The 13,565-nt window shown below is 43.0% G+C and overlaps 1 protein-coding gene and 1 long non-coding RNA gene across 2 annotated transcripts in view; both read right to left on the bottom strand.

The window, feature by feature from the left end:
• Positions 1–10,462: 10,462 nt before the first annotated feature.
• The window catches only part of LOC137763665 (uncharacterized), a 32,622-nt gene continuing 29,519 nt past the window's right edge, over positions 10,463–13,565 (bottom strand). The window contains exon 4 of the long non-coding RNA XR_011073830.1: positions 10,463–10,619. This is a non-coding gene — a long non-coding RNA (uncharacterized lncRNA). The remainder of the gene's footprint in view (positions 10,620–13,565) is intronic.
• Positions 12,126–12,353, bottom strand: LOC137763664 (ragulator complex protein LAMTOR5-like). Its single transcript, XM_068542117.1, has one exon. It carries the CDS (start codon positions 12,351–12,353, stop codon positions 12,126–12,128), a length of 228 nt encoding a protein of 75 aa, XP_068398218.1.

Raw genomic sequence — 13,565 nt, 5'->3', positions numbered from 1 at the left:
CTGCCAACACCTTGGTTTCAAATTTCCAGCCTCCAGAACTGGGAGACAGTAAAGCTCCCGGGTGGTTGTTAAGCTACCCAGTTTGTGGTGCTTTGTTAACAGCAGCCCTAGAAAAACGTAAATAATAATAATAACTAACAGGTGTGGAACGCATACAATGCATATGAGCACTGCACTTGACATGTGCTAAGGCAGTTAATCCTCATAAAGACCCTATGAGATACTATTATTATCATTATTACTTATTATTTTAAGTAAGGAAACTGAGGCACGGAGAGAATAAGTACAACTCATCAGTAAGGCGCTACCTCAGTATTCCCACATCAAATTTAGAAACCCATCTGCACCAGGATGTGTCCTTTCCTCCCTCACTTCCTCTTAGGATGATGTGTCCTTCATCCCACCTGTGCTCTTTATCCCTCCCTGCCCCTCTTTGTTCCTCAACCTTGTGATTCTACTTCTGACTCTTTCATCTTCCTGTTCTTACTGATATCTTTCCATTAGTGTACATATATATATGCTAATTTATATACATTAGGAATTGAAGTCTCTCTCGCCTTATGGCTTATAAGTTTCTCCCACCTTAAGCAAAGGCTTCTTCTGTTATATCTTACACAGCTCCTCCTCAAATTTCCCAGCATCCACACTCACTGTCTTCATTTCCTCCGTCTTTCCTTTGACCTTCAGTGTATCAGTTTCTTAACACTGCTGTAACAAATTACCACAAACTTAGTGGCTTAAACCAAGCAACAACACACACTTATTTCCTTACAGTTCTTGAGGTCGGAACTCTGAAATGGGTCTCACTGGGCTAAAATCAAGGTGTCGTCAGGGCCATGTTCCTTCTGGAGGCCGTGGAAGGGAATCTGTTACCTGGCCTCTTGCGGCTTCTGGAAGTTTATGTTCCTTGGCTCGTGGTCCCCTCCATCTTCAAGGCCGGCATCTTAGCATCTTCAAAGCTCTCTCTGACACTGACCCTCCTGGCTCCGACCCTCCTGGCTCCCTCTTTCACTTATAAGGACCCTTGTCATTACATTCGGCCCACCCAGATAATCCAGGATAATCTCCTCATCTCAAGATCCCTACCTTAATCACATCTGCAGAGTCCTTTTTTGCAAGTGTAATATCTTCACAGGTTCTAGAGATTAGGGTGTGGACTTTGGGGGAGCTGTCCTTTTGCCTACCGCACTCAGTAATCTGGCTTCCCACCACCCTACCGAAGATACTTTCCCAGAGGTCACCAATTTCTAGTTTCCTTAGAAATACGTGAGTCTTAGTTGACCTCTCAGCAGCATTGAATGCAGGTACTTCTCACGGGAGTGGCCTCAGTGACCATGTGTTCTCCCAAGTTCCTTTCCTTCTTCACAACAGTGGACTCGGCCTTCCCAGTCTCCCTTGCCAATGACTCTGTCTCTAACCATAAATGTTGAAGTCCTTGCTCCCCTAAGCAAGGTTGTCTTTCTTCTTTGTCAGTGACCGACCTCTTAAAAGTAGCGCCCCCTTTCAGTTCTGCAGTAAAGACGGAGAAGCATAGAGAACCCCTCGTTTCCATCCCTATTTGCATTCTGGTGACTCCCGAATCTCCATTTCCACGTGGCACTTCTCTTCCGTGATCCAGAACAGATTGTTCAGCTACCTTTGTGATATTTCCACTCAGGGACCAAGGTACAAGTCACTCGATATCAACATGTCCAAAAGTAAAGGAACATCTTGTCCCCAAGAACTAATGACTCCTTCAGTGTCTCTTATACGAATAAGCTGTTTTCCAGTTAGATTTCTTAGTTTGGAATTTAGGGAGTCATCCCTGTCTCCTCTCCCTCACTCCCCATAAGAAATGTGTCCCAAGGTCCTGAAAATTCTGCCACACTCACCTCTCTAATATTCAGGAGATTCTCTCCGTCACCACCATCAGCATCTTCTCTTGCCTGAGCTGCCGAGAGAGTCACCTCATCGTTTCTCAGTGGCCACTCCTGCTCCCACACCAAGCCCTAGCCCATTCCCTACATGCTGTCAAAGTGATCTTTTTAGAACAAAGCAGACTTTGTCACTTCTCTGCTCAAAGCCCATTAATCTAATGGGCATATAGCCACAGTGCTTAGAGCCATATGTTAGCAAGGACCTGTGGAATTATATGGGACCTGGAAAAAAATCATTGCCCCCCGTGCTACAAAAGAGAAAAATACAAAGTGTTGAATTAAATATCTACAAAGGATGACATTATGCTAACTAGCAATTCAAGTGTACGTGTGAGTATATGTGTATATTTGTATGTGTATACATATATATAACCAATTTTAAAGCAGAAAACAAAAGGAATAATTTAGCCATATAAAAACACAACTTTAAAAGTTATTAAAATTTTTTATTTTTTTCAAAAACAAACATCTGCATTTTCGTGATGCCAATATATTTGCTTAATATGCTGTGGAAGTGGAGCCTCCAAAAGTCAGCGTGCAAGGGCCTGTAAAAATCCCCAAACATTTCTACCTCCAAGGCCTTCCCACTGCACTTACTGTAAAGTCTCAAATCTGTAATGTGGCTTTCCAGCACGTCAGGCTGGATTTTGTAGCTTGCCTTGGGAGGTGTCCGTATTGAAGGAATACACTGGCCTTCTAGGCAGCCCTAGACCAGTGCACCTGATCACTCAAGGAGCTTGTTCAAATGCAGGTGCCTACTCGGTAGGTCTGGGAGGAGGCTGGGACGCTGCGTTGCATTTTTCATAAGCTCCCAGGTGACACCACTGCTACTGGTCCACGAGTCACACTTAGAGTGGAAAGACCCCCGAGGGCAGCCTTGCCTCCTTCTGCTGGCCACTCCAGTCATGCTAAGAGCTCCACAGGGTCTCAACTGGTCTGGAGGTTCAAGGGCTAGGACATGCTTGTCACCTGATGGAAAATTTTTGGGGAAGAAGAAGATGATTTTAAGGATTAGAAGCTGAGAGACCACGACGCTTTCCTGTATGCAGTATTGCAGCTGAATGTGAGGGGAGAGACAGCAGGAGAAGCAAATACACTTACCTTTGTGTGTGCTTGTGCTCTGGACGCTCACACAGCCCTGGGCCCGCCCCTAAGCCTGTTTCCCTAATGCTAGGATCTGGCTGAGGCTTTGCCTGTGTCACAGCTTCTATCAAGCAGTTTTATAATCCTATGTTTATGTACCAGTTTTAGGATTAAACTGTAAACTCCTATGCAGCCCAGATGAGTTCTTCTTCGAGGTAATCATTCAGTAGAAGTCCATTAATAAAAGAAGGAAGTTTAATCCCCACTCAAGTATAACTTCCAGCCAGAAGGCAGCATTGTTCTGGAATGCTAGGAAATAATTCCATCCCACAGGACAACCTTGGGTACGGTAACTAGAGATGTGTTGGCTGTTTTGACATTCAGTTGCCAAATGCCCAACAAATGGAAATAGCACTTAGCAACAGCGCTATAAATGGCAGCCCTAGCTATAAATTTAAAAACAACACCCATGCCTATCTAGTAATATCTAGTGAAACGGAGCAGGACCCTGTGGTCTACGCCCCCCATGTCCCCAGCCTGCCTTTTGTCTGTGGAAAAACTTTAGCCAAAGAATAAGTTTAATCAGAGAAGTGAAAAAATACAGAAACAAAGGAAAACAGTCAAAGGAGACCAAATAATAATAGTTTAGTCCTTAAACATAGTCAAGGACCTTTAGTCCCTCCTTAAGGGATACAGGTAATATTCTGAGCCATCTCCTGTGAGCTGTCTTAAAGATGCTGAAGCCCGCACCAGGTGGAAGGAGTTAACTACATGATGAGCAGGCTGTAGCCATGACATAAGCTGCCACAACTCCGAGAACTGGCCTCAAAGAAATGGAAACAAACCGACCTGAAGATGAACCGTACCTGAAGCCATCAAGATGATGCTGGTCGGACCACCAGTGACCAATTTCAAGATGACTGTCAGAGCCGACTGTGTTGTTTCTGCATGCAGACCCCTCCCTCCGTCTATAAAAGCTCTTGCCCACTGGTTGTAGGAAGCGGGGAGTCGGCCTTTGGACAGGCGTCCACCCTCCCCCCCGCCCCCCAGGCTGCCGGCATCCAAAATAAAGCAAACTTTCCTTTCCACCAACCTTGCCTCTCTATTGGCTTTCGAGTGACAAGCAGCCAGACCGCACTTTCAGTTACACTGGGATATCATAAACTGTTTGTTAATAGTAGCTGAGTTTTGTTATTGGTGTGTTTCATTTGTTGTTTATGTCGTTGTTATTAATACGTTCATTGTATTAGACATAGTGACAACTTCCAAAGTAATGAAAGATAGATAAAGACAGCTTGAGTGTTATTATTGTTTTTCATTTGGCTCTTTTAGAGTATTGTGCCATGTGGGTATGGGCTATTATTTGCTCACCCCGTCGTTTAAACAGCAAAAACCTGGCTTGAACTATATTTATCTTTCCATGTAACCATTCAAACTAAACTAAACTAAAGCCATTAGGACCTCAGTGGAAATTTAAAGTTGTCCTATTTCCCAAACCCAGACTGTCTGTAACTGATGCTTCCTCTCAGAATGTCCTTCAGACACAAAAGGTTTCATTTAATCAGCCAGCAACAACATTTCCCTGAAAGAAGGGTAACTGAAATCCCTGTTCAGTTTCAGTACTTCAGAGGGTCAAGTTGTTTTTCAGATTTTGCTCAGTCTGTGTAAACAGTGCGCCGCTAAGTGAGCTCACTGGACACCATAATGCCAGGCAGAATCATCTGCTCAAAGGAAGCAAATAATAAATCATCTCCAGGCCTGTATCAAGCCGGCATGTTGCGTGAAGAAGCCGGTAAAACAAGACTACGTAGTCTTCTGTCTTAGCACACTGTCAGATGTCACTGTTTATTTCATGATCTGGCCAATCGGGATCACCACAGATTAACCTAAGCTACGTGACCCTCTCCTTTTCTCTGACCATGCTCTTCTTTGTTACCGACTTGGCAATTTACATGTCCAGCTTCCCTTTGGAGACCCGAACTGGGAGTAAACCACCAATTTAATTGTCAGTGTGGTCCATTTAAAACAGGTTCCTAGGTTTGTTCTGATCTCTATTTCATTTTATAAAGGCCAAGTTTCCATAACTATTTATCAGGGGCTGGCCATAGGATACACAGTATCTTCTCAGCCAGGTATTTGCAAACATTCCCAGTGTCCCTAACACAGAATGGGTGGTTCATCATTATTTCTTGAGTGGATGTATACATGTTGCTAGGCTCCTTCCTGTAAGACCAGAGGTGAACATGACTGTTTTCTGGCAATTTAATCAAAGTGAAAATGCTTGAGGATCAATTTCTTTTTTAATTATAGATTTTTATTGGAAATTCTGCGACTGTGATTAAGAGTTATTTTATTTTTCCCCCATCACTGAATGGCTCCTTTATTGAGAGAACATTTCAGAAAGTACATAATTAGCACGCTCTCCAGGAGCTGATTGTAATGACTCGCCCCTGAACAGATTTTCTGTAGGAGTTGAGGCTCCCTGGTGCTGGAAGAAGATGGCTTTGAGGGACTTGCAGTAGGGAGAATGGACGTCAGAGTTTGGCCTCAGACCAGAGAGTAAATATCTGGTTCCAGTTGCAGATCCCTGGCGAAGCAGAAATAGCATTGCCCTTGTGGAGAGAGTAGGTTCAGAGGAATGAAGTAGTGAAGGGGGTGGGTGTCCAGATCCTTGTAAGTGATTCACCTTCTGCCTTCACACCCCACCTACACACCAGCTAGAAGGAAGCACTCTCTAGGCAATGCTTCCTGAGAGGGCAGTGGGTCTGAAACTTCTTATATGAGTCCATGTTTGTCTAAAAGTCAGTGGTTCTCACATTTTTGGTCTCAGATGAGTTTTACAGTCTTAAAATTAACGAGGACCCCAACATACTTTTGTTTATGTGGGTTATATCTATCAACATTTATCATGTTCAAAAGTAAAACTGAGAAAATGTTTGTAAGTATTTATCTTAAAATAACTGCTATACACCATTAAATAGTAACATAAATGACATCATTTTATGAGAAATAACTGTTTCCAAAAAATAGTGAAGAGAAGCATTGTCTTATGGTTTTGCAAATCTTTTTAATGTTTGACTTAATAGAAGATAGCTAGATTTGCATATTGATTCCTACATTCAGTCTGGTGTTATACCACATACCATGTAGGGCCTGGGAAAGTCCACTGAATGGGAATTAAAAAGGCAGATAAGAGCTCAGTATTGTCCTAATAATTCTGATCTGTAACTCCCTGAAAAGCTCTTGGGGACTCCCATGGGTCTCCAGGCCACACTTTGAGAACCACTGTTCTAATTTATAAGCCCCATACTGCTGTATATGTCATGGATGGTCCCAAAGGCATCTTACCACAGTGGCTGTCTTTGGGATTCAGCCCAATTGGCTTCCCAAGCTCAGGCTTCCAACAGTTGGAAAAAAAAAAAAAAAGAAGGCGGCTGTGAATTACTCAGCTCTCGGGTGCTTTTTCAATTCCCAAGTGTAAGTGAGTAAGTGAATGAATGAATAAATCAATGAAATATGAAACTGTTCCTCAATTTTAGTACTTTCATTTTCTTGATCTTAAAATCAGATTGTAGTCCCCATCATGAAGCTGGATTAGCTGCATTCAATCAGAGATTAGACAGATTTTTGCCTTTTTGTATGATCTTTTATCACTTGCTCCTAAATCTTTTTTTTTTAATATTTATTTATTTATTTATTTTTGGGTGTTTTGGGTCTTCATTGCTGTGCGTGGGCTTTCTCTAGTTGTGGCGAGTGGGGGCTACTCTTGGTTGTGGTGGCTTCTCTTGTTGTGGAGCACGGGTTTCTAGGCGTGCAGGCTTCAGTAGTTGTGGCGCATGGGCTCAGTAGTTGTGGCTTGCGGGCTCTAGAGCGCAGGCTCAGTAGTTGTGGTGCACAGGCTCAGTTGCTCTGTGGCATGTGGGATCTCCCTGGACCAGGACTTGAACCCGTGTCCCCTGCGTTGGCAGGCGGATTCTTAACCACTGCACCACCAGGGAAGTCCTGCTCCTAAATCTTATAAAGCACAGAGGGAAAACTGCCACATGCTGGGCTTCTAGTCAGCTATAACCATTCATTCAGCCAAATCATCCATTGACTAAATCATTCATTCTGCCAACAGACTTTTATTCAACTTTGGGGATTCAAAATTTAAAAAGGCAAGGTCTCTGTCTTCTAGAAGTTCACAGTCAAATAGAAGATGCTGTGACTTTATAATCCATGTGTGCATTTATTCAGCATGCTCTAATCCATTCAGCAAATATTTGGGGGGGGGCATCTATTATGAGCCATGATTAAAGCAGGTGGGCAAAAAGCCATTTCTTGTCTTGTGGAATTCAACCAACTGGGGCTACAAACACAAATAAGTAATTAAAATATAAACTATTGTGACTTATCACAATAAAAGTAAGTACAAAACTCTCCAGGAACTTGGAGGAGAAAGTGAATATTTGGCTAGGAAAGTTAAGGAAGATTTCTGGCTTGGCAAGAGGCTGAGAAACAGGAACATTGATTCTGTGATCTGAAAGAGCCAAGTTCCAATGCCACCTCCTCGTCACTCTAACCTCTCTCAGTCTAAACCACAAGGTTGTGAATACGAATGGGATCATGTCTGTGTAGTACCCAGGACAGTGCTGATTATCATAATTAGCGAAGTGATGGCATTCTTTAGTTGGAAATGAATCAGGCGTATGTTCTAGGTGAGGAAAATGACACATGCAAAAGCCAGGAGACATAAAAAAAAAGCATAGTGTATCCTGAAAACAAATGAAATAGAACAAAATTGATAAAGTTGGTCAAGTAAAATACCACAAGATCCTTATTGAGGTAAGGTCAGGATTTCATTGCTTTTGTTCAAAAATCACTCCCTACACCACCTACAAAGAAAAATAAGATATAAAAGCCTTTGATAAAGTAAATCACAATGCTGAAAAAAGACAAATAGGAGTAGCCTTCTGAGTATAAGCCTAGGTAACATTTTACAGTTTTTATCAAAAAGTGAGTCTGCATGGAAATGGGCTTTCCAGGGAGCGAGAGGCAAAGATATGATTAAGAGATTCCTGACACTCACTGTGTTTTCTCCCCTTGGATGAAGTTGTGGCTTTGTCAACGTTGAATCTGGATCAAGAACCAGTAGAACGCCACGTTTGTAAACATTCTCTTGAACAGAAGGCCAGAGTTTGTAAATTCTTAAGGGATGGTGCTGTTAAGTTTACACATAAAAGTGCAGTGGTGGCACTTTTTCCAGATCCGAGGCACCTCTGCCATGCAGGGACAGTGCCGCCAGAGCAGCTGTGCCCACCAGAAATGCTAGAGGCTGGGAGAAGCTAGGCTTTGTGGCCACTCTGCATCCTGTGAAATCTCGTATCTGTATTAGCTCCCCAGGGCTGCCTTCAAAAACTACCACAAACCAGGTCCTTAAAACAACAGAAATATATCATCCCACAGTTTTGGAGACTAGAAGTCTGACACCAAGATGTTGGCAGTCCCATGCTCGCTCTGAAACTGGAAGGGGAGAATCCTTCTTTGCCTCTTTGGTGGCCGTCAATCCTTGGCATTCCTCATCTTGTAGCTACAGGACCTCCATCATCACATAGCATTCTCCCTTTGCGACTGTTGTCCAAACTTCCCCTTTTCATAAGGACATCGGTTATATTGGATTAGAGCCCACCCTAATGGCCTCATCTTAACTTGATCCCATCTGCAAAGACCAGTTTCCACATAGGGTCACATTCCTAGGTACCAGGGATTAGGACTTCAAACATATATTTTCAGTGTAATATAATTCAACCCATAACAGTATCCGTGGTGAATTAATTTTGGAACTGAATCTAACAGTGTGTGTGTGTGTGTGTTTGTGTGTGTGTGTGTGTCCGTGGTGGTGGAGTGAGACAGAGCCCCTCTTTCACCTGTCCAACACCTACCTGAAATAATACAGAGTCATAAAACTAATATATCAAGTGCCTTTGACTCACAATGTTTAAAGTCAATTTAGGTATCATTTGTGAAGTGAGGAATAATTTGCTATGTCTAGAAAATAAGTCTGGGCCAAATTATGAGATAACAAGGTATTTGTACATAACCATTTAGGAATTGAGGAGCAATTGTTGTTTCTAAGTAGCAAAGTGATATGAGTGGACTTGGTTGCAGAAAGGTTGCTCTGGCAATAGTGTGAGTAATAAGTAATTTTCCAGGGCAAATCTTAGAGGCAGAAATAGCAATTAGAAAATCACTGCAAGAGTCTGGAGAAAGAAACTGACTGGGGAGGGCTGGGGATATAGGTGTATATGGCAGTGGGCAGGTATGCTGGACCAAACAGTGACCAGAAAGAGGAGAGGAGGGGAGTGATTAGGAACATTCTGAGTGACATGTTGGATGTGACTAGTAAGAAAGACAGAAGAATTGAGATCGACTCTGAGGTGATGAGCTTGGCTAAGTGGGGAGAATATGTCACCATTAATGGCGATGGAAAGCACAGGAGAAAATGCAGATTTTCTAAAAAGTGAAGTGAATAACAATGCAATATAGAGGGTTCTCTACAGGGATAACAAAGGCATGAAGGTTATTAAAAGTATTTGTGAAAAACTCCCTTTGTCTGGGCAGTTATGCAAGGACACTGAGGTGCAGTGTCCTCTACTCTAAAGGTCTGCAGTTACCCCACACTCAAAATGACCCAAAGGATTGATTTGTCCCCTTTACTATCAACTTGCCCCACTCCTGCACAAACAGTCCTGTATTCCCTACCTTGGTAGGTAGCACCATCATTTACCTGTCTCTTAAGCCATGAGTCTGTTACCTTCCTCCATGCCTCCCTCTCCCAAGATCCTCATATCTAGTCATCAAGTCTTGCATCATCTTATACATCTCTTGAATTGACCTGGCCTCTTCATTTCCATGGCCTCTGCTTTACTGAAGGTTCTAGTCCTCTCACATCTGCTTCATTGTCACAGCACCTTACCAAGTCAACCCACCGGTGCACTTGAACTCACTCCAATGACCCAGCCGGAGGGCTCTTTGCAGAATGCGAGTCTGATCCTATTGCTGTGAGACTTAGCAATCTCATATTACTGAGACGCAGCTTATCCACACTAAGACCTTTCCCTGCCCCCTGCCTCACAGCCTGCCAAGCAAGGTCCAAACTCCATAACATGACCTACAAAGCCTTGGATGTTTTTGTTCCTGCTTATCTCTAGACTTTGTCTCCTTCTATATGTGCCACCTTCAGCACATTTTAGCCCATTTAAGAATTATGGAACTTTATAATCTCTGAATATTTCTTGCTTCTGCTTTGCATGGTGTTTCCTCCACCTGGGTGTCCTTCCCCCGCTGCTCTGCTGGAATCCCCTCCCCTTTCATACTCTCCCTGACACTTACGTGCATAACTCATCTTACTCTTTTCCTCTCTTCTACTTCTGTATCATGACATGCTTCCCCTGTTCCACTTACAACAGCATTGTGTCATTTTTGATGCAGCTGACTCCGCAGGTCACCCACAATCTCCCTGAGGGCAGGGCTGTCCAAATTCCATTCCACAGGCAGACTGGGCATCTGTTTTGTTTCATGCACTGTCCTTTTACTCAAGATACAAAGATGAATGGGTTCCCCACTTCAAGTTTCTGAAACCTGTGGACCAAAGAATTGGATAATTTAAACATTGAAAAGGAGCTTATCGCCTAATAGGAGAGTCAAGGAAAATAAAAATGTAGAAAGAAAAAATCAGTTGGTACAGTCAAAAGTGAATTATTACAGGTCAGAATTTTAATGGGTTTGGTTAAAAGCCACTGCAAGATATACAGTCCAGGGTAGCTACAGTATTATCTTTAAGGCAAACCATACAGATCAAAACAGAACAAAGTGAGAGTGAATTTCCAAATATAAAAATGATGACATTTTTCAATTCTTTTGAAGAAGAAGTCACTAGACCGATACATTGCCTCTGACATTTTATTCACACCAACTAAAGTAACTCTCAACTCTGCTTTGCTCCAGTCAAAATAGAGAAATGGTATACAAATAAGTGTATTTTAAAAAATAGTAGAGTAGCTAAGGTATTCATTTTCTGATCAGAACTGGCCTCCGGAATCATCTGACCTGACTTTCGACTGACAGAAAACTTTTCCGCCACTGCCATCAGCACCTGTAATCTAGCCACACCCATTTCTCCCTGGGGTCAGTGCAGTCAGGTCCAGTCTGAACTCCCCTGCGCCTCCCTTGCTCTCTAATAGCCTTCTTTGTTCTTTTTCCCACCTTCTAACCAGATTTATTAAACATAACAAAATTCTCTCTACAAAGTGACCTATACCTTCAAAACATGCTAATACCGTACTCTAACACATATATATGGAACAAAAAAAAAATGGTTCTGAAGAACCTAGGGGCAGGACGGGAATAAAGACGCAGACCTACTAGAGAATGGACTTGAGGACACAGGGAGGGGGAAGGGTAAGCTGGGACAAAGTGTGGCATGGACATGTATACACTACCAAATGTAAAATCGATAGCTAGTGGGAAGCAGCTGCATAGCACAGGGAGATCAGCTCGGTGCTTTGTGACCACCTAGAGGGGTGGGATAGGGAGGGTGGGAGGGAGGGAGACGCAAGAGGGAAGAGATATGGGGATATATGTATATGTATAACTGATTCACTTTGTTATAAAGCAGAAACTAACACACTATTGTAAAGCAATTATACTCCAATAAAGATGTTTAAAAAAAAAAAAGAAAAGAACAAAGAGAGGGTTTTAGATTTAGAAAGAAATTTCCAAACTCTCATTCATTGGCTGGAGAAATGAAGAGACATAACCAAGGTCATACATGGCTTATTGGTAGCCGTGTGGGACAAGAGCCAAGAATCTCTGATCTCCAGCTCATTGGACCAAAAAAAAAATGCTATTTTCTTAACTAGTATTTTGATAAGTCAATCCATAGAATGTCCAAAAGCAGCTTACTCTAAAATTAATGGAAAAGTGTCCAATGCACATTCCATGACTGGCCTGACTACTGGAACTCTCCTAGTTCTATAAGATAATGAACACAAGGTATGATTGAGTCCCTGTGACAGGCTGCTGGGGAACGGATACGAAATGTCAAGAGGCCGTTTTGTGCGCTGCCGTTGTAATGCCATCGTGTTTCTAGATCATGATAATGTTCCCTGATTCTAGACACACCATAGGAATATCAGTGGGGGCCGAGGTCAGCTTAGCTGCTTGCTGGGGTAGAACAAATATTGCCCCAGCATGCTTATCTGACAGGGTTCTGCAGCAGCCCAGATCGAGTGCTTGTGAACCTGTGCACAGGACTCCAACAGTGGATGGATTCTTCACTGTGTCCTCCAGGCGCTGCTTCAAGGTCGCCTCCATCCCGCTGTCCGCGCCCCCGGCAGGACCCCGAGGTGCGTCACCTTCTCCTTCTTTGTTCTGAAGTTCCAGTCCCCAGTTCAGCTTGCAGATCACTGCATGGTCTGCAGATCCATCAATAGGAGGCAGCCTACTTTCAGTCAAAAACACTCCAGACACTTTCCCTTCTCAGGGCCTTTGTTAAAGGCTAGATTAAACAAAAAGGCTCAGCAGATCTAGATCAGCAAAACTATCTTGAAATTATTCAATATTCGAAATTTCAAAAGTGAAAACACTAACCTAGTCGTGGTGGAAAAACTGTGAATCTGGTGGAACTTGCTTCCACCTATTCTGTGGTTTAGTCCTGTTTCGCTTTTGAATTACATCGCTATTACATGTGTCTTGGGGAAGAGGAAAACAATAGTCTTTTCAGAATTCAAGTCTTCTTTAGGTCTTAATTTAATCCTGCTTTCACTCTGTGAATGAAGGTGTCTCCTTACCTTCCAGCCGTGGGTCTCACCTTCCATTAACCTTACTTAGGGAAGCCTTCTTGATCCTCCTGCTCTACCTCACTCCTGTTAAAATGCCACTTGGTCCTCTATTCCTCCCTTCCGTGGCCCCGGTCTGGGCTGCCATCATCCTTTACCTAGACTACTGTAGCAGCTGCATCACTGGTCTCACTACTCTAACTTCTAATCCCTTCAATCCATTCTCCCCACAGCAGCAGACTATTAGAATAGGTCAGATCACTCTCTGCTTAAAATCCTTCAGCAGAGGATTAGAATAAAATCCCACTTCATTAGAATAAAATCATTAGAATAAAATCCCCACTTCTCTCGCTGTCCCATGGAAGCCCCATGATCTGGCTCCTGCCACCCACCCCCCAGCCCCCGACAGGTCTGGTCATTGGATTTCCATAAGGTTCCTGCTCCGGTCATGATCTTTCACCCTCAAGACTTTGCACTTCCTGTTTCCTCTGCCTGGAAGTTTTCTACCTCTTCCTAAAATGACAGCTTCTTTCATCTTCAGATCTCAGCTTAAGTATCACCTTCTCTATGGAAATCTTATCAGCTCACAGCCTCTAAAGATGGCCTCACTTTTGTGCCTTTCTTTGTTCGTTTGCTTTCCCATAACGTTTATCACAAGTTATTGTTGCGTCTTTGTTTATTTGTAATTAATTAACTTATTGGTCTTTGGGGCCGAAAGTGAGCTCCATTAAAAAAAAGAGGTGTCTCT

The sequence above is a fragment of the Eschrichtius robustus genome, chromosome 4 (genome assembly GCF_028021215.1).
Source record: "Eschrichtius robustus isolate mEscRob2 chromosome 4, mEscRob2.pri, whole genome shotgun sequence".
NCBI classification, from domain to species: Eukaryota; Metazoa; Chordata; class Mammalia; order Artiodactyla; family Eschrichtiidae; genus Eschrichtius; species Eschrichtius robustus.
Note: the sequence above shows the minus strand (reverse complement) of the source record. Positions and strands in the feature narration are given on the sequence as shown.